Source organism: Mobula birostris, chromosome 17, assembly GCF_030028105.1.
Source record: "Mobula birostris isolate sMobBir1 chromosome 17, sMobBir1.hap1, whole genome shotgun sequence".
In the NCBI taxonomy this organism is placed as follows: Eukaryota; Metazoa; Chordata; class Chondrichthyes; order Myliobatiformes; family Myliobatidae; genus Mobula; species Mobula birostris.
Window position 1 is genome coordinate 43570330 of NC_092386.1, and position 27709 is coordinate 43598038.

General features: G+C 39.4%; 1 protein-coding gene across 8 annotated transcripts in view; it reads right to left on the minus strand.

Moving 5' to 3' along the window:
• agtpbp1 (ATP/GTP binding carboxypeptidase 1) overlaps positions 1-27709 on the minus strand; it is a 267274-nt gene that overhangs the window by 139411 nt on the left and 100154 nt on the right. For all 8 annotated transcript variants that reach the window (XM_072281601.1, XM_072281603.1, XM_072281604.1 and 5 more), the window contains 2 exons: positions 16658-16725; positions 10633-10696 (listed from right to left, as the gene is read on the minus strand). In XM_072281601.1, coding sequence (XP_072137702.1) covers positions 10633-10696; positions 16658-16725 — 132 coding nt within the window. The remainder of the gene's footprint in view (positions 1-10632; positions 10697-16657; positions 16726-27709) is intronic.

A 27709-nucleotide genomic window follows, 5' to 3' on the forward strand; every position in this document is an offset into this window, starting at 1 on the left:
CTTTTGTGTGTTATCTTACTGACACTTAAAGCAATGGCATTACACAATCATTAAGATACTTAATCTAATAAGAGATGTATTTTTCTTAATTTTTACGTTATTCTCTAAACACCAAGTTCTCACTGAGCAAGCAACACCTTTCTGCTCTTGAATGGAAAAAACAAGCAATATTGTCAACTGATAGTTTTAGATCTCTTAAAACGCTAGTGCAGCCAATCTAATACCAAAAACCTTTTAAGAAATTACTTTGAAGTTGCATGTTCTCCTTGTTCAGGTCCTCTGGCTTCCTCCCACATCTCAAGGACATGCTGTTTAATTTGCCACTGTGAATTGCCCGTGGTGTAGGTGGTGCCACAAGCATCAGAGGGATTGATGGGGATGAGAAAAAGAATAGCTTACAGAGAAATACACAAGAGAATGAGATTGATGAGAATACTCAAGAAGCTAACAGAGTCAATGCAGTTCTCCTACATCATAAGAAAAAGCAATTTTTACATCCATCAAACAGAAAAGAAATAAAAATCACTTTTTTCACTTCAGTACATTGACATTACTGTATAAACATAGATTGATGTGGGATTAGCTGAAATTTAAAAAAAATAATTAGAATGATTGACGAAGGAAAGCTAGCAATTCTGCAATGAAGAGAACTGTTTTAGGTAAGTTTTTCTTTATTGCGTCCCCCATATAGAAATACAAAGGAAGTGAGAAAAATTATTTATCCGAATACAGCTTTGATATCCTACATCTGTATATGCATGTAAACCTATTTATCATAATTCAGAGTACATTACAGGAATTCTGCTCACTTTGACTTGATCCCAGAACAATACATTATATTTCCTTCCTGATGTTGTGTTTTTTTTAACTACTTGTTCATTCAAATTTCAAGCCAGAAAAACATGATTTAATTTAAGAAGGTTTGGGGAGTCAAACCATTAACATTGGGAAATTGGTAGGATAAACAGATTTTTAAAAACTTGCAAATATTCATATACACACAAGTATCATATATCACCATATCCAAGTATGGGGTAATGCAATTTGGGAAGTCAAATTCTGGAAGAACATGTACAGTAAATGGAAAATAGCATTGAGAACTTCGGGTGCAATTCCATAGCTCCATGAATGTAGAGGTAGAAATGCATAGAATAACTATGTAATTTGAGAAGATTACTTTCATAAGCCAAGATATTGTATATAAGAGTTAGAACATCATCTTGCAGCTGTATAAAATCTTCAATAAAAGAGGCTTAGACAGTGAGGAAGATTTTCAGAGCCTGCAGAGGGACTTGGACCATCTGGAAAAATGGGTGGAAAAATGGCAGATGGAGTTTAATACAGACAAGTGTGAGGTATTGCATGTTGGAAGGACAAATCAAGGTAGAACATACAGGGTAATGGTAAGGCACTGAGGAGTGCAGTGGAACAGAGGGATCTGGGAATACAGATACAAAATTCCCTAAAAGTGGCGTCACAGGTAGATAGGGTTGTAAAGAGAGCTTTATTTGGCCTTTATTAATCAAAGTATTGAGTATAAGAGCTGGAATGTTATGATGAGGTTGTATAAGGCATTGGTGAGGCCAAATCTGGAGTATTGTATTCAGTTTTGGTCACCAAGTTACAGGAAGGATATAAATAAGGTTGAAAGAGTGCAGAGAAGGTTTACAAGGATGTTGCCGGGACTTGAGAAACTCAGTTACAGAGAAAGGTTGAATAGGTTAGGACTTTATTCCCTGGAGCGTAGAAGAATGAGGGGAGATTTGATAGAGCTATATAAAATTATGATGGGTATAGATAGAGTGAATGCAAACAGGCTTTTTCCACTGAGGCAAGGGGAGAAAAAAACCAGAGGACATGGGTTAAGAGTGAGGGGGAAAAGTTTAAAGGGAACATTAGGGGGGGCTTCTTCACACAGAGAGTGGTGGGAGTATGGAATGCGCTGCCAGACGAGGTGGTAAATGCAGGTTCTTTTTTAACATTTAAGAATAAATTGGACAGATACATGGATGGGAGGTGTATGGAAGGATATGGTCCGTGTGCAGGTCAGTGGGACTAGGCAGAAAATGGTTCAGCACAGCCAAGAAGGGCCAAAAGGCCTGTTTCTGTGCTGTAGTTTCTATGGTTCTATTACACACAATTCTGGTTGCCACTCTAGAGCAGGGATCCCCAACCTTTTTTGCACCGCGGACCGGTTTAATATTGACAATATTCCTGAGGACCGGCTGACCAGGGGGGTGGGGGAGGGGTGTTCAAGTAGAGTTAAACTCACCTCAACATGTCTTTTACAGTTAGGGTTGCCAACTTTCTCACTCCAAAATAAGGGACAAAAGTAGCAGTCAAATCCCAGGAAACTTTACCCCAGAAAGACTACCATGACCATGAAGCCTTGCACGGGCACCGACGTGCGAATGTGATGTGCGCATGCGCATACCTGCCGATTTTTTTTCTCCACAAGTCGGTTTTGCCTTCACCTTCCTGACTATACTGTACATACATTATTTCTGCTTTATATAGGCTGTGTATTTATCATATCATTCCTGCTTTTACTATATGTTAGTGTCATTTTTGGTTTTATGTGTTATTTGGTATGATTTGATAAGTTATTTTTTGGGTCTGGGAACGCTCAAAAATTTTTTCCATATAAATTAATTGTAATTGCTTCTTCACTTAATGCCATTTCGGCACGGAAGGTTTCATAGGAACGCTCTACCTTAGCGGGGGAAATACAGGACAAGGGCGGTCCTGTATGGGACAAACCAGTTTAGCCCAATATACGGGATGTCCCGGCAAATACGGGTCAGTTGGCAACTCTATGTTCAAGTTCAACAGTGCGTAACAGGGAATGAGGAAAGGTGCAGCTGACTCATATCGTTTCCTCACGGCCCAGTAGCACATGCTTTACGGCCCGGTGGTTGGGGACCGCTGCTCTGGAGGAAGGATGTGGTAGCAACAGAGAAAATGCAGAAGAGATTCATCAGGCTGTTATCTGGAATGGAGGGTGGTAGTAATAAGGAGAAACTACATAGAAACACAGAAAACCTACAGCGAAATACAGGTCCTTTGGCCCACAATGCTGTGCCGAATACTAAGGTGACCCATAGCCCTCTATCTTTCTAAACACCATGTACCTATCCAGGAGTCTCTTAAAAAACCCTATCCTATCTGTCTCCACGACCGTTGCCGGCAGCCCATTCCATGCACTCTGCATAAAAAACTTACCCCTGACATCTCTTCTGTACCTACATCCAAGCACCTTAAAACTGTGCCCTCTTGTGCTAGCCATTTCAGCCCTGGGAAAAAGCCTCTGACTATCCACACGATCAATGCCTCTCATCATCTTATACACCTCTATCAGGTCACCTCTCATCCTCCATTTACTCAACCTATTCTCATAAGGAATGGTCCCCAATCCAGGCAATATCCATGTAAGTCTCCTCTGCACCCTTTCTATAGTTTCCATATTCTTCCTGTAGTGAGGTGACCAGAACTGAGCACAGTACTCCGAGTGGGGCATGACCAGGGTCTTAAGTAGCTGTAACATTACTTCTCGGCTCTTAAACTCAATCCTACAGTTAATGAAAGCCAATGCAGTGTATGCCTTCTTAGCCACAAAATCAACCTGCGCTGCAGCTTTGAGTGTCCTATGGACTTGGTCCCTCTGATCCTCCACACTGCCAAGAGTCTTGCCATTAATACTATATTCTGCCATCATATTTGGCCTACCAAAATGAACTACCTCACACTTATCTGGGTTGAACTCCATCTGCCACTTTTCAGCCCAGTTTTGCAACCTATCAATGTCCCGTTGTAACCTCTGACACTCTTCACACTATCCGCAACACCCCCAACCTTTGTGTCATCAGCAAATTTACTAACCCATCCCTCCACTTTCTCATCCAGGTCATTTATAAAAATCACGAAGAGAAGGAGTCTCAGAACAGATCCCTGTGGCACACCACTGGTCACCAACCCCCATGCAGAATGTGACCTGTCTACAACCACTCTTTGCCTTCTGTGAGCAAGTCAATATTGGAACCACAAGGCAAGGTTTTCTTGGATCCCATGCCTACTTTCTTTCTCAATAAGCCTTGCATGGGGTACCTTGTCAAATGCCTTGCTGAAATCCATATACACGACATCTACTGCTCTACCTTCATTAACATGTCTAGTCACATCCTCAAAAAATTAAACCACCTGCCTTTGACAAAGCCATGCTGCCTATTCTTAATCATGTTATGCCTCTCCAAATGTTTATAATTCCTGCCTCTGAGGATCTTTTCCATCAACTTATCAACCACTGAAGTAAGACTCACTGGTCTATAATTTCCTGGGCTATCTCTACTCCCTTTCTTGAATAAGGGAACAACATCCCCGCAACCCTCCAATCCTCCGGAAGCTCTCCCGTCCCCACTGATGATGCAAAGATCATTGCCAGAGGCTCAGCAATCTCCTCCCTCGCCTCCCACAGTAGTCTGGGGTATATCTCATCTGCTCCCAGTGACTTATCCAACTTGATGCTTTCCAAAGACTCCAGCACATACAATTTCTTAATGTCTACATGCTCAAGATTTTCAGTCCGCTGTAAGTCATCTTTACAATCACCAAGATCCTTTTCCATAGTCAATACTGAAGCAAAGTATTCATTAAGTATCTCTGCTATCTCCTCTGGTCCCATACACACTTTTCCACTGTCACACTTGATTGGTCCTATTTTCTCACGTTTATCCTCTTGCTCTTCACGAACTTGTAGAATGTCTTGGGGTTTTCCTTAATCCTGCTCGCCAAGGTCTTCTCATGGCCCCTTCTAACTCTCCTAATTTCATTCTTAAACTTCTTCTTGCTAGCCTTATAGTCTTCTAGATCTCTATCATTACCTAGTTTTTCAAACCTTTCATAAGCTTTTTTTTCTTCTTCACTAGATTTTCAACAGCCTTTGTGTACCACGGTTCCTGTACCCTGCCATCCTTTCCTTGTCTCATTGGAACGTACCTATGCAGAACGCCACGCAAATATCCCCTGAACATTTGCCACATTTCTGCTGTACATTTCCCTGAGAACATCTGTTCCCAATTTATGCTTCCAAGTTCTTGCCTAATAGCTTCATATTTCCCCTTACTCCAATTAAATACTTTCCAAACTTGTCTGTTCCTATCCTTCTCCAATGCTATGGTAAAGGAGATAGAATTGTGATCACCATCTCCAAAATGCTCTCCCACTGAGAGACCTGACACCTAACCAGGTTAATTTCCCAATGCCAGATCAAGTACGGCCTCTCCTCTTGTTGGCTTATCTACGTACTGTCAGGAGTCTTTCCTGAACACACCTAACAAACTCCACCCCATCTAAACCCCTTGCTCTAGGGAGATGCCAATCAATATTTAGGAAATTAAAATCTCCCACCACGCCAACCCTGTTATTACTACACCTTTCCAGAATCTGTATCCCTATCTGCTCCTCTATGTCCCTGTTATTATTGGGTGGTCTATAAGAAACACCCAGTAGAGTTATTGACCCTTTCCTGTTTCTAACTTCCACCCACAGAGACTCAGTAGACAATCCCTCCGCGATTTCCACTTTTTCTGCAGCCGTGACACTATCTCTGATCAGAAGTGCCATGCCCCCACCTCTTTTGCCTCCCTCCCTGTCCTTTCTGAAACCTTGATAGCCTGGCACTCAAAGTAATCATTCCTGCCCCTGAGCCATCCAGGTTTCTTTAATGGCCACAATATTATAGCTCTAAGTAATGATCCACGCTCTAAGCTCATTTGCTTCAGTATAGGCTAGGTTTACTCTCATTGGAACATAGCAGGCTGAGTGATGACCTTACGGATTTTCTTAATATTATAAGGAGCATAGATAGGATAGAAGGCTGAAGTCCTTTCCCCAGTGTAGTAAAGTTGAAAATTACAGATCATAGGTGTAGGGTTATTACGGGAAGAATTTTAAAGAATATCCAAGAAAGTTTTCTGACACAGAATGACCAATAACTGGAATGGAGGTGGTAGAGACTGATACTCTTAAAACAAATAAAAGGCATTTGTACAGGTGCTTGAAAAGGAACATTTGGATATGAGTCTAAAATAGGCCAATGAGATTAGCCCAGATAAGCATCATTGTTTGTATGGACAACGCAACCTGTTTCTGTGCTTTATGATTGAGTGATTCTACAAAAATCTGAAAATATAATTGTTCTGTAATTTTAATTCCATTGTTTAAGCTACCCTTTCCCAATTAGGTTTAGTTTCTCGTGCAAGTTCCTCCTGAAAGAATACCCAAGGTAGGTCTAGAGTTTATTTCAGAATCAGCAGTGACCTTGTGCATCCTCAACAATTAAAACTGGTGAAAAAGGATCAAGTGTTTTCCTGGCATATATGGTGAATAAACTATTCTCAGGCTTCCAGCCAGACAGAGATATCGATTTTAACTAATGTTTCAATGACAAACTCTGCCATCTTCATCATGGATTATGTCTACTCTGGTTATTTTTTTTAAATAAGCCATAAGATATAGCAGCAGAAGTAGGCTATTCGGCCCATTAAGCCTGCTCCGCCATTCAGTCATGGGCTGATCCAGTTCTTCCAGTCTTCCCCATTCACCTGCCTCTCCCCATACCCTTTGATGCCCTGGCTAATCAAGAACCTATCAATCTCTGCCTTAAATGCACCCAATAACTTGGCCTCCACAGTCGCCTGTGGCAACAAATTTCACTAATTTACCACCCTCTGACTAAAGTAATTTCTCTGCATCTCTGTCCTAAGTGGATGTCCTTCAATCCTGAAGTTGTGCCCTCTCGTCCTAGACTCCCCTACCATGGGAAATAACTTTGCCATATCTAATCTGTTCAGGCCTTTTATCATTCGGAATGTTTCTATGAGATCCCCCTCATTCCCCTGAACTCCAGAGAATACAGCCCAAGAGCTGCCTGACGTTCCTCATACGGTAACCCTTTCATTCCTGAAATCATTCTCGTGAATTTTCTCTGAACCTTCTCCAATGTTGGTATATCCTTTCTAAAATAAGGAGCTCAAAACTGCACACAATACTCCAAGTGTGGACTCACCGGTGCCTTACAGAGCCTCAACATCACATCCCTGCTCTTATATTCTATACCTCTTGAATTGAATGCCAACATTGCATTCACCTTCTTCAACACCAACACAACCTGAAGGTTAGTCTTTAGGGTATCCTGCACAATGACTCCCAAGTCCTTTTGCATCTCTGCATTTTGAATTCTCTCACCATCTAAATAATAGTCTGCCTGTTTACTGCTTCCACCAAAGTGCATGATCATACACTTTCCAACATTGCACTTCATTTGCCACTTCTTTGCCCATTCCCCTAAACTATTTAAGTCTCGCTGCAGGCTCCCTGTTTCCTCAACATTACCTGCTCCTCCACCTACCTTTGTATCATCGGCAAATTTAGCCACAAATTCATTAATCCCATAGTCCAAATCATTGACATACATTGTAAAAAGCAGCGGTCCCAACACTGACCACTATGGAACTCCACTGTTAACCGGCAGCCAGCCAGAATAGGATCCCTTTATTCCCACTCTCTGTTTTTTGCCCATCAGCCAATGCTCCACCGATGCTAGTAACTTCCCTGTTATACATATATACACACACACACATATATATATATATTCAGGATCCAGTATATATTCAGTAATACCATCTTACAAACCTGTAAAGAAGCTCAAATTACAGCTTATGTGGGTCAAAGATGACCTGGGACTCAGGACAGCTGGCTTTTACAGGATTCGCTGTGAATGCGGAGCAGGGTATATAGGACGAACAGGGCACAATATAGAAACCTGTATTTAGGAGCACAGGAGAGGTATCCGTTTGGGTTACTTGGAGAAATCGGTGGTAGCAAAACATTGCATTCACAATGGCCATTGACTTCGATGGCACAAAATTACTGTCCCACATCAATGGGTTTTCGGACCACCTGGTGAAGGAAGCTATTGAAATAAAACTAGAGGAAAAGAATTTTAACAAAGATGAAGGTCTCGCTCCAAGTAAGAACTGGAATTCGATTGTAAACAAAGTGGGGCAGCAGAACCTAAATTGGATGAGGACTAACCAATCAGGAGGGATGGATGATGGGGACTATTTATATCACAAGACTCGAAATAAAATCCAGACCAGCAGGAACTTGCGAGGAAAACTAAACCCAATTTCTAAACAGTTATTGGGAGAGGAATAAAAATGACAAAAAAATACATATTTTCAGACTTTCACAGAATCATTCATCATATAGCACAGAAACAGGTTGCATTGTCCATACAAACAGTGATGCTTATCTGTCCAAATCCCATTGGCCCATGTTAGACTCATTTATACGTTAATTAAAATTGATGTTTACAATTCAAAGCTCTTCATCAATATTTTTCAGTTGAAGATAAAAGTATCTTCCAATAAGTTATTTTAATGTTTTTTTCTTTCACTGAGAAAATTATTCACTTCAGTGTAAATTTGTAAACAGTAGATTAAGGATCTTCTTTTCAGATGATGAATTTACTGTTTTTAAACACTAGGTGGCACTAGGAGTTTATAGAATGCTTCAGAATTTTTGATATTTCAAAAATGTCTTTAGGTGGAAAAGGAAGAAAATAATCCAAACTCTGTTGTTAGTTTATTTGGAATATACTGTTTATTTATTATTGTTCCTAAAGAGTTCATACTGGTTTAGGTTCAGGAACAGTTATTACCCCTCAACCATCAGGCTCCTGAACCAGTGGAATAACTTCATTCAACATCACTTGCCCCATCACTGAACTGTTCCCACAACCTATGGATTCATTTTCAAGGACTCTTCATCTCATATGTATTGCTTATTTATTTATTTTCAACATCTCTCACCCCATTACCTCTTCCCACCCTATTACTTGTAAAAACCCCATCCCCTTCTCTCAATTCCTCTGTCTCTGCCGCATCCGCTCTCAGAATAAGGTTTTTCATTCCAGAATGAAGGAAATGTCCTCCTTTTTCAAAGAAAGGGGCTTCCCTTCCTCCACCATCAACACTGCCCTCAACCACATCTTTTCCATTTCACCTACATCTGCTCTTAACCCCATCCTCACGCCATCCTACCAGGGATAGTCACCTATCACCCCACCAGCTCAGCATCCAGCACATAATTCTCCGGATTCCACCACCAAGCACATCTTTCCCTCCCCCCCTCATCCCACTTTCTGCTTTCCTACGCGACTCACTTGTCCATTTGTCCCTCCCCACTGATCTTCCAACTGGCACTTACCCTTGCAAGCGGAACAACCACTACACCTGCCCCTACACCTCCTCCCTCACTACCATTCAGGGCCCCAAAAAGTCCTTCCCGGTGAGGTGACACTTCACCTGTTGGTCTGTTGGGGTCATATACTGTGTTCGGTGCTCCCGGTGTGGCCTTCTGTATATCGGTGAGACCCGACATACAAACAATGTAGATTGGGAGACAAATTTCACCAAGCACCTACACTCTGTCTATCAGAAGAAATGGGATTTCCCAGTGGCCACCCATCTTAATTACACTTCCCATTCCGATATGTCAATCCATTGCCTCCTCTACTGTTGCGATGAGGCCACACTCAGGTTGGAGGAACACCACCTTATATTCCATCTGAGTAGCTTCCAACCTGACGGCATGAACATTGATTTCTCAAACTTCCAGAAATGGCCCACATGCCCTTCACCATTCCTCATACTCTTTTCCCTCTCTCACCTCATCTCCTTGCCTGCCCATCGCCTCCCTCTGGTGCTCCTCTCCCCTTTTCTTTCTTCCATTGCCTTCTGTCCTCTCCTATCAGAATCCCCCTTCTCCAGCCCAGTACCTATTTCACCAATCAACTTCCCAGCTCTTTACTTCATTCCTCCCCCTCCCAGTTTCACATGTTACCTTGTGTTTCTCTCTCCATTCCCCTACCTTTTAAATCAAGTCATTTTTTTACCTCCAGTCTTGCCGAAGGGTCTCGGCCCAAAACGTCAACTGTACTTTCTTTCCATAGATGCTGCCTGGCTTGCTGAGCTCCTCCAGCATTTTGTGTGTGACAATAGACCCACCCCTGCTCTCCATGTATAACAGAGTTGCTGTGCTAGCCTGAAACAGCTAGTCATGCTTCAATAATTTGGTCTGACATTTTCAGCTATTTTACATATTATTTAAATAGACTGTAATGAATGTAAATAGACAATAAAGAATGTAAATGATGCACAATTTTTAAAAACTTTCAATTACCAGTTTATGAACCTATAAAATTTAAGATACACCATATGAATATTCATATATTGATCACGTGTGTAAAGACAGTACCTTTTATTTTTAATCGATCAAACAAAAATGCAATTAGCCACATTGGAGTTACCATAAGGTTAATAACTAGAGTTTAGAACATCTTAAGTAACTAACACATTAAATGCTTTCCTGATATTCACCACTACCAGCATGAGGAAGTAATACAGTCTATATGGCTACAACCTATAATGCTGTGTATCTGGAATCATTGTAAAGTAACATTTTACTGAACAAGTTCCCTTTCTCAAACACTTTTAACATCCAGGTAAAAATGGTATCATATAAGGACAACTTAAATTCAAAAACAAAAAATATGTTCTTGTATACACTCACCCACTGAAACCAATTCATTAAGTATGTTGAGAATATTCAATGTAATTTGCAGGTCACGAGTGTTCTGAAAAACAAATTTAAGTTTTCTTCACCATCAGTCAAAAGCATCCAACTGTGTAACAGCAGTCTCTTTTTTTTAAAAGAATTCTTAAGTATGCTGTAAAAGACCAGTCAAGACATAATTGTATTTAACTCTAATAGTTCCATGGGAGAACACTATTTTGTAGAAAACAGTGGAGTTAAGATTTTTTAATAAATTATTTCATGGAGAATTGTATACAATAAATGTCCCAAGGTTCCTCATTATTCAATGGATTGGGACACTAATCCCCAAAAGAAGATAATAGATATTGAAATCCCTGGTCCAGGAAGTAAGTTTAACAAAGCAATATGAAGACAGGGTTAAAATAATGACACAGAGGGATTAAGAAATTTCCGTGCTGACGGGTAGGGCTCAGGGCTTCGCTGGCACAGTCAGTGTAAGCCATTGTAGGGACTGTCTCGATCCTGTACTCTTTCTCATCCTCTCCTGTTAGATGCATTTGAAGTTGCTGTCTCCCTTTCATATACTTGACTGCACAGTTCTCTCCAGTCATTAATCCTTCAAGATTGTAATATAATGTTCCTTCATCTAAGACATTCCAGATTTAAGATTATTGTATTATTATTATATTGAAAGGAAAACAATGCATAGTTACAGAGCAAAGTCTCAATCAGAATTTGAATACATGTTTTTTGTTGACAGGTTGACAATAAAGGAGATCTTGCTTGGTCCAGCATTTAATGAGATAGTAAACAGATATCCTGTTTTATCAGTCCAAACGTTTTAGACCGAAATTGCCACTGGAATCAAGGTTTAATTCAAAATATTCAGAAGTATTTTACTTTAGAAGGGACAGGAAAAAAAACAGAAACAGGGGTGGTAGGGGCAATGTTGACAGTAAAAGCAGTAGTGAGGAATGATTTTGGCTTAGTGAAAGGAATTAGAATCAATTTAACAGAGACAAGAACTGACAAGATTATTAAAAACACTGCTCATGACAACTTATAGGCAATCTTACCACATCAAGAAAAAGGTTATGCAGCAAAGGTAATACAATTAATTGTAAATCTTTAGAGCAACTGGCCCAATCAATCTGAAAAAGCCTGAAGGATGATTTCATAGAATGATTGAGACAGCTTCCTAAAGCGATATGTCACTGAACACTCCATTTTAAACTTAGTCTTGAGTAATGAATGAGGAGGATTAATATGATATCAGATACCAAGGATCTTCAAGGATAAGATGAAACATGACAGAATCCAATATCGAGTGGCACAATTTAAAACCAAAAATTGTCCAAAATGGGTGTATAAAGCTTAAGTATATTGAGAAATTAGTTTAAAAAATCTGCAAAAAAATAAGAATAAGGAACATTTAATATTTTTCAAGTAACAGACATCACATTGAGAATAAAGATTCAACAAAAAAAGTCTACCCATGGCTGATAGAGAATAAAATGTTCGATTGAGGAACTAATTATCAGGCAAATAAGGCCAAGTTTGTTAAAATAGTACTCTTGTATTTTCAAAAGATGTGAAAAATATTGATATTAAACAGGGCTGTCAAGATTCAGGTAAAATATAATGGGTTGAAAATTGATTAAAAGACGGGAAACAGAGAAATTAATATATAGACCTTTTACATGTTGGAAGCTTTTATTAGTGGGGTTTCAGAAAGATCAATATACATGGAAAAGTGTGGTGTGGTGTACTGATAATTGCTGACAATACAAAACAATATGGGAAGGTGAGTTACAGGAATCAATCAGCTTCAAAGAGATGTATACAGGATACACAAATGACACAAATATGCAACATGGCATAGACTCATACAGCATGGAAAAGGGCCCTTTGGCCTAATGGCTGATGTTGGCCAAGATTCCCATCAAAACCAGTCCCATTTGTGCAAGTTGAGTCTATATCCCTCTCAGCCTTTGCTATCCATGTACTTGTCCAAGTTCCTTTTAAATGTTGCTATTGTACCTACCTCAGCCTCTTCCATGCACTGACCACCCTCTGGGTGAAAAACTTGCCTTTCAGTTCCTGTAATCTCCCCCCTTCTCACCCTAAACCTACTCACTCTTCTTCTTTATTCCTCAACCCTGCCAAACAAGACTGCATTCATTGCCTGCATCTATGCTTCCCATGATTTTATACACCTCCATAGGATCATTCTACCCTCTCCTACTCTCCAATGAAGAAAGTCCAACTTGTTCAACCTTTCTATAACTTGAGTTATCTTTAGTTGAAGGACTCTATTCACTCTTTAGGTGCTCCTTTTTCTTTAACATACTTACAGAATTGCTTTGGATCCTCCTTAATATTCACATTCAAGGTTATCTTATGGCCCCTTTCTGCCCTTCTGATTTCCTTCTTGAATATACTTCTGCATCTCTTGTACTCCTCCAGGGATTCACTTCATTGCAGCTGCCTGTATCTGATCCATGTCTCCTTCTTTTCCCTGACCAAAGGTTTAATATCTTTTGTCCTTGGTTCCCTGCTCCTGCCAGCCTCGTCATTAATTCTAGCAGAAACATGAAGATCCTGAACTCTTGATATCTCACTTTTAAAAGCCTCCCACTTGCAATATGTCCATTTGCTTTCAAACAACCTACTCCAATAAACTTTTGCAAGCTCCTGTCCGATATCAACAAAACTTTCCTTATCCTAATTTAGAAGTTTAACTTGTGGACCAGATGTCCCTCTCCATAACAAAATTAAAACTAATAGAACTATGGTCTCTGTTCCCAAAGTGTTCCCTACTGACATCTCAGTCACTTGTTCTGCCCTATTTCCCAAGATCAGGTCAAGCTTTGTCCACTCATTTGAAGGGTCTTTGATAGATTGCTAGAGGATAATCCTCAGGCAAAATGTAAGAAGTTAAGTTTGGTAGAAGAAAATAAAAGTTATTTTTAAATCATGAGAAATGGTTGATTGAGAGATTAGGATGTGGTGCTGTGCAGACAGTTAAAGTATAGGTACAGATTAAATACTACAAGGGCATTGGAGTACAAAGGATAAGACTAGTATGTGGGGGGGGGGTTGGGCAAGAGTACATATAGTGTGTGCATTTATTGCCTCTGTATCTAACGAAGAATAGAAGATACCTTGGAGTGGTGCATTGTAAAGTTACTAGATTTAATCTTGGGTTGGACTAGCCTACATTTTCTGCAATTTAGAAGAATGGTAGGTGACTTCATTGAGCCGTAGGAGTTTAAATAAACTGATAGAATAATTGCTGAAATAAAGACAAACTCAGGACAACATAAGGAGAACTTTACACATACTAGAACAGGTTATTAAGAACGGGACAGAGACAACGGTAGTGGGATCAGACGCTGAGAAAGCTTTTGATTCAGTTAGTTGGGTATTCCTATACAGAGTGTTAGGAAGATTCAGCTTTCAAGAAAAGTTTACTAAGGTAATCCAGACTTTATATGACAGTCCTACAGCTCAAATTAAGATAAATGGGGACCTCTCTGACTCTTTTATTTTAGAGAGAGGAACTAGACAGGGATGCCCAATTTCTCCTCTCCATTTTGCACTATACATTGAACCTCTTGCCCAACTAATAAGACAGAGCATAATTGTAAAAGGTATCAAGGTGGCAGGGATTGAACAGAAGGTGGCACTATACGCAGATGACGTTTTCATCTATTTGAGTGAACCAGAAAAATCATTAATAGGATTTTTTATACTGTTGGATGAGTTCAGGAAAATATCAGGTTATAAAATTAATGTAAAGAAAATGCAAGTTTTGTCCTTAAATTATACAGCATCCAAAAAACTGCAGGATACGTATGATCATAAATGGGAAGTTAAATCATTAAAATATTTAGAAATAACCCTGCCAAAAGATCTTTCAACATTGTCACAGGTAAATTATGGGCCATTAATTTCAGAGATAAAAGCAGATATACATAGGTGGAATCTTATCCCCTTTTTAAGTTTAAATTCAAGGATAAATACCATAAAAATGAATATTCTCCCTCGGTTGCTTTACCTTTTCCAGACTTCACCTGTGGAGGTGGATGATAATCAATTTAGGGAATGGGATAACTGGATTTCCCACGTTATCTGGCAAGGAAAGAAACCTAGAATCCGATTTAACACCTTACAGTTAGGAAAGGAAGGAGGAGGTATGGCACTTCCTTGTTTGAGAAATTATTTTGCTTCACAGATAACCCCTCCGTTATATTGGTGCAATAGGGAATATAAGTCTAGATGGAAGGAAATAGAATTTGGATTGATTGACAGTTTTCCTCTACAGGCCTCAATAGCAGGCAGAGGATTGATGGCCCAATCGGAAAAGATTAAAAACAGCTGGATAAATCTCACATTAAAAGTATGGCAGAAGGAGGCTAATTCATGTGGAATCAATAACATGTTAAAACTTTTCAGATGGTGTGCTTATGATAACGAATTTCTTCCCAGCAGAGGAGATAAAAGATTTGAACTGTGGATAAAGAAAGGTCTTACAACCTACCTCTCATTCACATGTAAAAGTGTATTACAAAGTTTTCAATCCCTGCAGGACAAACATGGCCTAGAACACAATGACTTTTTTAGGTACTTTCGAGTACGACATCATGTTAACCAGAATTGTAGATATACAGAATTATCAACAGTAGAATTAGAACTTTTCAAGATTCTGAATTCGGCTTACAGTTCAATACCAAGTAAATCAATTTCTCGATTATATAATGCCCTCTCTCATACCAAAAATGAAAACGCATTGTATGTTAAAGAGAAGTGGGAGAAGGAAGCAAGGTTGGTACTTTCAGAGGAGGCTTGGGGGAAAATATGCAGCTTCCAGTGGTCTTTGACTAACTCTTTGATTTGGAGAGAATATTGTTGGAAAAATATTATAAGATACTTCAAGACCCCATACCAAGAAAAATATAAAGACACAAACGTGGCGTGTTGGAGAAGGTGTGGCTCCAAGGAGGCAAATCATTTCCATATTTTTTGGGATTCCCCTAAATTAAGTTTATATTGGGAAGGTATTCACACAACATTGGTTAAGGTATTTAAGACTCAGATACCTCTGAACTTTGAGACTCTCTGCTTGGGGCATGTATTGTTTTTGGAACAGAAGAAAGATATAAAGCTGCTGCAGGCCCTTTTAGCAGCAGGTAAGAAGTCAATCACCAGAAAGTGGTTAAATCCAACATCACCTACATTAGAAGATTGGCATGAAATCATTTTGGAAATATTTAAAATGGGAAAGATGACTTACCCTCTGAGAATTCAAAAGGAAAAATTTTATCAAACTTGGAATAAATGGATTGAATTTATAATCCCAAAGTGAGCAGACTTTAGATGACTCTCCAAATGGTTTATACGGTGTCTCACCAACATAGTAATAGTGTTAACGTAAGCACCCTTGGCTCGAATGTTTACTGTTTTTTTTTTGGAAAATGTGGAATTAACACAAGTAAAGAAAAGATCTGGGGAAATTTTGGATCAGAAAGAAATGGACCAGAAGAGATACATGGAAATTACTATTCAACCACTATTATTAATATTTTGATAACAACTATTATCATTATTTAGTTTAATAGAGTGGAATTACAATTGCACATAAACATCTATTTGAGTGCCTAATTATTTTCTATATTATCTCAATGTGCACTTGTGATGTACAAATTAATATAGATTTACTCACATAAAAAAATGGAAAAGGTTATATATGTAAAAAAAAGTTTGTGTATTACTTGTGAATACCTTATCCAAATAAAAATAAAATTTAAAAAAAGAATAATTACTGAAATACGGTTTTACCCAGCTAGAGAGCATAGAATTTGGTATCGGCTATTTCAATAGAGGGATGTGAACACCTGTTTCTGATTTTTACATTTGTCTGTGTAGGGAGCAGAAAAAGAAATTTTGATAGTGTGACATAAACAACTCTTCCAATAGAATCTAAAGTGTACTAATTATTAACCAAAGTAGTTGACGGAATAATAAAGGTTATCTGTACCTCAAGTGCTGATAATATAATTTCCATTCCAGTTGAACCTTTGCCCATTATATCTTTCTTTGTTCTTTCTGCAAATTCAAATCAATCATGAAATATTTTAAAAACTCATAACATAGCTGTAACAGGAAGTGTATTTTTGCTTACAAGCTGTGATAAGAAAACAATCATTTGTGTATTTACTTGGAAATTAGTTTTTCCATTAAATACAACCGTACATGAATTATTTAATGTAATATTATACTGCAACTAATAATTTAGATTAATAAAATCCTATATATTAACAAAATTTTAAAAACTAGAAATCAAATACAATCCCAAAAGTACTGACTGTTGTCCTATATAAAGGAAATAAGAATTTTGACATTCCATTTTTTTGTTTGACCTTGGATGAGAATTTAATTAGAATTCTTTGGAAAAGAGAAACCATAATTTGAATTCCTTACCTTTGAGCAAAGATTAGAACATGCATAACCTATAATAAAGATAGCTGCAGAACACAACCTGAACAGAACAAATCTTGTAGAATACGAAAGTAATTCTTACAAAATATTACAATTGGCAATCAAAATACTATGGTCTTGAATACACTATTAACAATAACAGTGGGGGGGATCAGAATTCACTGTTAAGAAATAAATGGATAGCAACTTACAGTGATTGCAAATGTGTACAAAATCTGAAGCCTGCTGTCCAGTTTTATTTTTATTTAGGAATACTGCACAGTAGCAGGCCCTTCTGCACAACGAACCTATGCTGCCCGATTACACCGGGGTGACCAAATAACCTAATGTGTGTGTCTTTGGAATGAGAGAAGAAACTGCAACACCCGGAGGAAATCCATGTGATCCCAGGGAGAATGTACAAACTCCTTACAAACGGTGGTGGAATTGAAACTGGCTCACTAGCACTGTAATAACACTGTGCTAAAAGCTACACTACCATGCTGCCCTAATTTGATCCGTGACAGCTTTTTCTTGTCAACAAATTTGACAAGTTCAACTTCAAGTTCAACTTCAGTTATCATACAAATATACATGAATATAGCCAAATGAAACAGCATTCTTCAGGGGCCAAGGTGCAAAACACATTACCAACAGCACACTGCACATAGTACGTAGCATAAATAGCATATATGATAATGATTTCAGAAAAAAAAACATACAGTCCCAAAGAAAAAAGGTAACATAGCCGAAGTCCGAGTGGCAGGATTGTAGGTTGATGGTATGTTGTCCTGGTCCATCTTGTTCTTCCTCCTAGAGAACACTGGAGGGCAGTAATGAGCAATCGCCAAGTTGGTGGGGGGTTTACTGCACCGAACGAACACCAGACAGCATCACCAACAGGAGGGATCAGCCGCCAACCCAGTACAGATTCTAGCGCATCCACAGAGGTCCCTGCTCTCTCCCACACCACCCCTGGGTGACTGCAACACAGTAGTGTAATGGCTGGCACAATGCTTTTCAATACTAATGGCCCTGGTTCAATTCCCAACACTGGCTGTAAGGGGCTTGCACGTTCTCCTTGTGACCACGTGTGCTTCCTCCAGCTGCTCCAGTTTCCTCCCACAGTCAAAAAGGTACCGGTTGGTAAGCCAATTGATTATTGTAAACTGGCCCCTGATTAGGCTAAGGTTAAATTGGGAGTTACTGGGTGGTGTGGCTTGAAGGGCCAGAATTCAGGCAACAATGCAACAACAGGACACAATAAGTCCAGGCCAATCACTATTGAGCAACTCGCTAATGGATAGTCTTGCAGTACTTGATGTTCTTGGTACCCAGCAGTGACTTGCACTCACATGTAAGAACACATGAAAAACATGTAAAAACAAACAAATACATCTTTGATTGGACCTGGAGTGGCTGCTGAGTCCAAAGGCACCACCACCTTACCAGAAAACAAGTATCAGTTTGCAACAGTTATCTGTGGGACACCCAGCAGGTATATATAAAAACCTGTTAAGATCTATTTCTTTGAGTTCAGCAGAATTTTTGGCAATGTGGTATTCCTTAATTATTCCCACGCAACATCTCCAAGAAAGAAAAGTGTGGAGTGTCATTGCTTTAAATGGGTATAAGACAAAACTAATTTGAACATGTCATTTAGCCGTTGCGCTGATCAGATCATGGCTGCTGAATGACCCATCTGCAAATCCTGGGCTTCACAACTCAATAATCTTGATTAACTAGAAATTCATCTAAATTTTAGTATGCTTCAATAATCATTAATCTGTAATTTTATGATGGTTTGGCTAAATTTTGAAAAACGTTTTTCATTCTTTCCCTTAAGTTTTGTTGAAAAATAAATGGAAGTCAAGAAATTTTACCATTCTCCCCACCTAAGTATGTTGATATTTCATTTTTTATTTAGAGATATAACATGGTAACAAACCCTTCCAGCCCAATAACACCCATGTAACCAATTAACCTACAAACCCATATGTCTTTGAAATGTGGGAGGGAATCAGATCATGGGGAGTCATGGGGAGAATGTACAAACTGGCTTTGTAATAGCGTTATGCTAACCACTTAACTACTGTGTCACTCTAATTACAGATGGCTCTAATATTTTCAGTTGCTTCAAAGTATTCTTGTTCGAGTGTTAAGGTTAGGGAACTAGGGATGAGACCACAATCTAAGTAAATGATATGCAGCATCAAACATTAAAAGGCCTGCTGCTGTGGATTAGAGTATGCATATTTATTAAACTGATGCATTGATTATGTACGTCACACCTGTTGAGACTGCATATTTGTACGTCAACATTAGTGTTGCAATGAATATAGGAACAAAGGGCACAATAACTTTTTGGTGGACACCAAGTCTTTCCAGTTGACATTTTTAACGAAAACATTAAAAGCATTTGCTATATTCCATTAGAATCACACCAGGGGGAGTAAAAGATTCAAGATTGCGGGGGGGTGGAGGGTTAAGGGGGGGAGGGTAGACAGTAGTATTTCATGTAATCAAGTTTGAAAACTCAATAAAAATTATATAAAAAAGATTGGTGGAGGGGCAGGTAGTGTTGAGGAAACAGGATGCAGAAGACTGAGACAGATGAAGAAAATGGGGAAAAAAGTGGCAAATGAAATACAATGTTGGAAATTGCATGGTCATGCTCTTTGGTAGTAGAAATAAATGTGCGGACTATTTCTAAACAGGGAGAAAATCCAAAAATCTGAAAAGCAAAGGGATTTGGGATTCCTTGAGCAGAACACCCTGAAGGTTAACTTGCAGGTTGAGTCGGTGGTGAGGAAGGCAAATGCAATGTTAGCATTCAGTTCAAGGTGTAGTTAAGACAGAGATTGATAGGTTCTTGACATGGCATCAAACATTACAGGAAGGAGGCCAGGAAATAGGGTTGAGGAGGAGATGAAAAGGATCAGCCACGATTGAATGGCGGAGCAGACTCGATGGGCCAAATGGCATAATTCTACTCCCATGTCTTATGGTCATATGATTTGCTGAGCTTTTTTTTTAGTTGCTTGTGTTTAATTTTACATTCCCAGCATCTGCAGGTTCGGCATTTGGATTAATGCATGATTATAAAATGGTCAAATATCCTAAACTCCTGCACAAACAAAACCAAATTCCTTGTCATACAACAAAGGTCTTCTTACTACCCGACTTCTTTCAAAGCCCACATGATTTATTTGGTGCTTTACCTCAAGTTATTTAACTTCAATGTAAAACCAACAGGTGAACAAAGTGTTACTGCCAAAATAAATTTGTAATCATAAAAAAAAGATTGCAAAGAGTTCGATGTGGTTAAATCTAACAAGATTGTGCATGAAGATTTTCAATAGAAATACAGTACATCATTGTAAACTTGGTCCAACATTTCAGGTATAGTAAAAACTCTGCTTTCTGGTGTTTCATTGTTTGACTCCATTTTAGAGGGAGGGACTGAGGTGATAAAGGGACAGTCCCAAAGGAGTGACTAGACTGACACCGACATATTTGACATCACAGCAGCATCATAATTGCACTAACATTGGGTTAACTGGTATATTTGATCAACCTGTCAAGCTCAACACCAGATAAGCTTTAATAGTTTACTGAATACTTCTCTACTCTCTATACTTATGACTGTGGCTGGGCACAGCTCAAATACGATATAGAGGATTTGCCACTAAGGCTTCTTCCGACTGAGAGAAATGACACTGGCCAGAAAACGCATATCTCCTAGAGGTATGGAGGTTAACACGCGGGCACTCTGGTACGCTGGAATCCCAGAAGACATCTGTCTTTCAAATGTCTGCCCTCTTACAAATAAAATAGATGAGAATGCTACTCATCAGGACTAACAAGGATTATATCTGTATTTCTGCCCTTTGTTTTGTTGAAATGTGGCTTAACTCGGACATAGCAGACAACTTTGTTCAAATGCCTATACCAGCTACGTAGAGCAGATCGTAATAGTGCACATCATGGGGTGGTGGCTTGTGCAGGTTTATAAATAACGGACGGTGTAGGGACGTGTCAGTCATTCTTTCTTTTTCCCTGCTGACTTAGAGGTTCTTTTCAGTCACTGCAAACCATTCTGAATTTCACTCTGTTATCCTAGTTGGTATTTACATTCCCCCTCAGGCGAATGCTCAATCTGCACAACTGTTGGCTGGTAACATCTATGATCTGGAAAATAAATTTCCCAATACCGTCATTTTCATTGTGGGGGATTTTAACTATTGTAACATGAAATTATGACCCCCCTCCCATATCCCACCAGATGAATCGCTGCCCCACACGTGAAGACAGAACTTTGGAAGACTTCTATACCAACATTAAAGGGGCACTGTGCCATTTCCCCCCAAGCACCTCTTGGCAAGCCTGACCATGTCATGATCGTGCTTGTTCCCAGCAAGAATAAAAACTGGAACAGTCTAAACCAAACAGGATCATCAGATGGCAATGAACTCCTGAGGCCGTTGCACGGCTGAGAGACTGCTCAGGATCCATGGATTCGAAGGCCATGGAATGCTGGCGTTGTCACAAAGATGAGTGTACTGACACAATCCTTCTGTGATGATGTGAATCTTCCTAAAAATATCATTGTGAGGTATAACAATGATAAGCCATGGTTCACCAAGGAGTTGGGGACTTTCAAATCTGAAAAGGGTCATGCCTACAGGTCTGAAAACGGAGAGGGATATAGCTCTGCAAAATGGTATAAAGAATAGGCTAGAGAAAGACTTCAACAACGATAGCCAGACAAATATGGCATTCCTCGCAAAGTCTTACCGAACTCAAATAGAAGTGCTCCCAAGTCTCCTACTCCCTTACCTTGGCCAATCAGCTCAATGCATTTTATTGCTGGTTTGATAAGGACAATCAACATCTATCTCTTCTCACAGCCGATCCTCACATGCTGATGGCTCACAAGCACACCAATGCCACCATCCTCCCTTCATCCCAGCTTTATTTGTCTTCTTCAGCCCCCACTCCCCTCTTGCTCCCTCCCTCCATCCCACCCTAAACTTTCGGTGAAGCAAGAAGACATTTGCAAACTATTCTGGAAAAAGAGAACATTAGGAAAGCTGCAGGCCTTGATGGTGTCTCACCTGGTACTCTAAGGCACTGTACAAATCAGCTAACACCTGAGATATTTAACAACTCCCTACAATTGGGCAGGGTTCTGGACTGCTATAAAGCTGCTTCAATTGTTCCAGTTCCCAAGAAACACAAGATTACTGGACTTAATGTCATAGACGAGTCACTTTGAGTTCAGTAGTTATGAAAACCTTTGAACACCTGATGTTGGCCTTTTTTAGCTCCATTACTGATCCCCTTCTTGTCCCGATACAGTTTGCTTATAGAGCAAATCAACTGAGGATGCAGTTAACTTGTGCCTTCATTATGTTCTTTAACATTTTGACTCCCCCAAAACCTATGTGATGATCTTGTTTGTGGGTTTTAATTCCACCTTCAACACTATTGTTTGGGAGTTTCTCCACAGCAAGCTAACCCAGTTGGCTGTATTCTATAGTACCTGTCAGTGCTTTACTAACTTCCAGACAGGAAGGAAGGCCGGGCTCCTACTTATCCGATCCAATGTCTATAAGTACAGGCTCTCCCCAGGGATGTAGTCTTTCACCCCAATTCTCACTTTATATAAATGACTGTACTTCCACAGACAAATCCACTAAAATCCTAAAGTTTGCGGATGACACGACTGTAGTTGGTCTCATCCCTAATAATGATGTGACCTACCATCAAAAAGAGGGAAACAGCCTCGCAGCATGGTGTGCGCTTAATTACTTGGAGCTTAATGGTGTCAAGCCAGTGGAAATGAGGATTCAATTCCACCAACCTGACTCCCCTTGGAAATTAATGGTCAGGCTGTATATGTGGTTGACTCATTCAAGTTCCTGGAGACCACCATTACCAATACATTAAAGTGAACCATTACCAATACATTAAAGTGAGACAAGCACATTATGCTCCTCACTAGGAAAGCACAACAGAGGCTGGTCTTCCTACGTCACCTTAGGAAACTTAACATCTCAGGGCGTACCCTGATGAATTTTCACTCAGCTACCATTGAGAGTGTTGTGACCACTGTATCAACGTTTGGTTTCCCACTGCTTCATCCCTCTCCAAGTCTACGTTGCAGCGAGTGGTCCACACTGCGGAGAAGATCATTGGCTGTCAGCTACCAATAATAAAAGAGCAAAGAAAAGAGCTGAAAAAATTACTACTGACTCCATCCACTCTAGCAGTCAGCAATTCACCAAATTGCCATCAGGGAGATGCTACAGGTCCATCACCACCAGGACTACATGTCATCTCTGAAGCTCCTTTCCTGTAGCTATCCAGCTCCTCAACAGAACTTATGCAGATGGAATACCCCAACTGTCCCTGCCCAACATCTGTTAAATGGTCTTTCCTGCTCTCCTTGTTCTGTTGACAATTATTGAATCTGTTCATATGTTCACATTTATTTAAGTTTGATTATTGACATTTGCGCATGTGACTGTTCTGTTAATTGTTGATTCCTCATGGCCGTTTGCGCTATTGTCTTGTAAACTGTTGGTTGCTATTGTGTTGTCTGTTATGGCATTATCCCAAGTTTTACTCTTGGCACTGAATCACAATTAATTCTGGTATGTTTCACGTACTGGCAATAAAGTGATTCTGATTCTGATCATAATGTGCTATGTTTAAAAAGAACACTCCCCGGTTTATTCTATCTAAATATTCTATACTTTAGAACAACTATTAAATCTTGCCTGAACATCTGCTAGATGGAAAATTCCTAGCCTCTCAATGATTCTAATGGTGTGTTTCTACACACACTATGTAACAACCTACAAAGACATGAACAACTGATATCAATTTGGCAAATTTTATCACTCTCACCTTGAGCAGAAAATGCTACACAGTGCTGCTCTGAAAAATATGGTACTGACACTGTTTGGTACCATATTTGATAAAAACTTTCTAATAGTTCCAATGGATTTGGCACATATAATGCAATTAGTGAAAAAAAGGTTCTCCTGCTGCCTTACCTAACATTTCAAATCCTAGCACTAAAGATACTTTAATTAGTTTATTTGCAATTAATAAGGCATTCGTCCATGCAGATTGCCAACATAATGGAAATGTACTTTACAACTATCATATATGAATCTGTTTGAGGAAGTTTGGGAGTATGAAAGATGCTGCATAGCTGTATTCAGGTAATAAATACTTTTACCATTGCTTTTTGTGGACATTTCATTTCAAATTTCCAAGCTGCACAATTTTATATATTTTAAAGAATGAAATATTAGTTATCAAACCTTCACAACTAAATACAAGATCCCACCTTAAAAAAGAGTCAAGAATGCAACATGAAGAGAAAGGTAACGGTGAAAGGAAGACTAGGTCCCACAACATACTGTGTTATAGTGTGGAGAAAGAGAGAAAGACCAAAATTGTTGGTATGTCTCTTTTCATCAACCTAAAGAAACAAATCACAAAACATTAAAGTTGAAATGTGAAGAATAAGAAATATACAAGGGGTTGTCTATATTAATTACAGGTGTTCAAGATAAAATTATTTAGGTGATTCCAGCATACAAATAGTATCTTTTAGCTAACATAGACAGTCCTGTAAAGAATTAAAGTGATATAGTCAGGTGGGTGGAACAGATATACGTGGATGGGGAAATCTCATGCTGAGAAATGGCAGGGCATCAAAAACTAGAAGGCACATAATGAGAATCCTTGGCAGAAATAGCAAAGCTTTAGTACAGTGAATGATTAGGTTTTGGAATGCACTGCCAAGTGATAGTAGTGAGAGCAAATTCAATTGCAGCATTCAAAAGGAAGCTGATTAAATATCGAAGAGGAAAGAATTTGCAGTGCTAAGGGGAGAGGGATTAACTTATGTACAGCCAGTACAGGCTCGATGTTTTATTCTGCACTGTAAACATAGCAATTTTGAAAGAGCCAATATGCTCATGGCTACATTTACTCCTAAACTCAACATTCCCTTTAGAATGTCCTGTAAGATCACCACTGTAAGGTGTAGGGTTAGCACCTTTGGAAATAAAGACACAATAAACTGCAAACACTCAGCACGTCAGACAATACATGTGGAAAGAGAATTAACAGAATGACCAATTTAAATGGGGTCTGAGAATGCAGCTGCCAGGAGAAGTCTAAGCAAAGTGCAGGAAGCAACATTCTTCTTTAACCACTGCGACGAAAAACCAAGTTATCAGAATTGATGCTAATGAGAGAGAGATTAGTGAGACAATGGAGAAACATTCAAAATGCTAATAAGAGAGAAGAGAGAGATTAACGAGAAAGAAACACATTTCAGAATATTGACAGACCGGTTGCTTTGAACCTGAACTGCTTGAAGTTTGATGGACAGGTGATACCTCAGCAGTGGGATAAAAAGAACAGGTTCGCTAAGGCACGACACACACCACGAGATCAGGAGATAACGAGACCCTGGAAGAGCAGTGTGCCCCCACAAGTTGGTAGGAGTTGGAGGTCTGATTCGAGGGAACCGACCATAGACTGACAGGGTGAAAAGGGACGATCGGCGGGAACCTGGTGAGTGTGTCCGCCCTTGCCTGGGTGCCGGGTTCACCGCGGAAGAACGGTCGTATCCGGAACAGAGGGGTCAGAGTCGGTGACCACAGAAGACATAAAAGACAGAGTCGAAACCACCTGTGAACATCAAAGGTCTGCTGAATCAAATTTGCATTCTCTCTCTCTCTCCAACAGCACAACAGTGATTACTGCGAACTGTACTAAGCTGAACTGAACTCTGCGTCAATTGAGACTAATCATTTTACCCCTAGACTGCGGTAGAGCTTGGTTGATTCTTATTACCCTAGTTCTGTGTACATGTGTGTTTTATCATTGCTATCCTGTTGCATTTATATCTGCACGATTAGAGTACTGCGTTACTTATTTCTTTAATAAAACTTTATTAGCTTCCAGTAATCCAGACTCCAATTAGTGGTCCATTTCTGCTGGTTTGGCAACCCAGTTATGGGGTATGTAACACCACACAAAAGCCCGTAATTCCATCAACTACAGAGAACTATGAAGGATCCTTCTCAAACTTGGCTACCCACAAATACCTATCATCACTCTGCTCTGGAATGACATGCAAGCCACAATCCGTACCAATGGATTCATCAAATATCCAAATCCAGTTCAGCTTAGGGTCCAAGGCTATGTGAACACAACATCTTCCTCACTGAAATGCCTTACCAAATCTGCTGAATTTACAGCAGAAATTATTCAAACCTCATTACCTCTACTCCAAAACTAAGATCTCATCTACTTCAGACACCAAAGTACAAATATGTACTGTATTTGCACACTTAGAAAGCAAATCCTAAACCATCCTTGACTTCTTTGCTGAAGTGTTAAGAAGATAAGCCTGCTATTAAACGCCCATAAGAACATGGTCCTACTGCAAAACCCATCTCTACTGATCAAGAATCCTGATGTAACCTTGGTGAAAGTGGGTTTTTGCCATATGTCAGGAGCCAACCAGATTGGAGCAGATATAACTGTTGAATTATACCAGTGCTAATGTGCCAATACAGTTACCACTGCCTGGAGAAAAGAACATTTGAAGACCAATGTATCCAACTGACATCAAGCTCATGTCCTACAGTCAGCAGTGCCCCCACCCTCCTGTATTAGAGGCACTGTAAACTTCAGGCAATCATATTAGAGCACTTGAGAAGTACCATTAATGTTGCATCTACAAGATCCTCCAAAATCAGCAATAGAACCAATGTCCTCTCCCAACAATCATCAACACCACTGAGGTGCTGATCGCACTGTCAACTGGCTTGACACCTTACTCTTGGAGTTCGGCATAAATATCCAGAAGGACATGGAAAATGATTCAAGGTCATCCTTCTTGAAAATTGTAACAGCTTTGCTGATCCATGGAAATCCCTGGTCCAAGACTGCTCAAACTGGAAAAGTACTGAATACTTTGCATCCATATGCTCTCTTCAGAGATGCTCAAACACAAACAATGCACACAAGTTTCAACACCTAAAGTACCTGTAGCAAAGCCCATTGATCCCAACAAGAACTTAACTAATTCAGTGTGCTAGGAATGTAGCTATCTGCACCAGGAGAAATTTAGGGCATCAAATGAACAGGGTTCAACAGAGTCATTTTTTTAATGGAACATATAAGATTAAGTGTCAAGTGTTAATTTAATTTTAATTCTTATGAATAAAATTGGCATTGGAAAGGTGCATGTGATATTGATTTTTCAGTTATAAGAAGAATATAAGTCAGCAGTGACCTCTAAGTAATTTAATGAAGCTAGGTTATAAAATAACCACTCGGGACCAAGCAAGATTTTTGCAATGTCACAAGTGGCTGAAAAATTATTAGCTGGAACTGTAAAAAAAAATCTAAGTTACTGGACAAATACTGAAATAAGACTTAATAGTTGAACTGCTTTTGACGTAAGAGGATGAAACACATTAAGTTTCAATGCTGTTTAAAGATATAGCACCAGACAATTTATTCTAGAACTTGAACCTGTAGGAAGTGCTATTAATTCCTCTTCTACTCT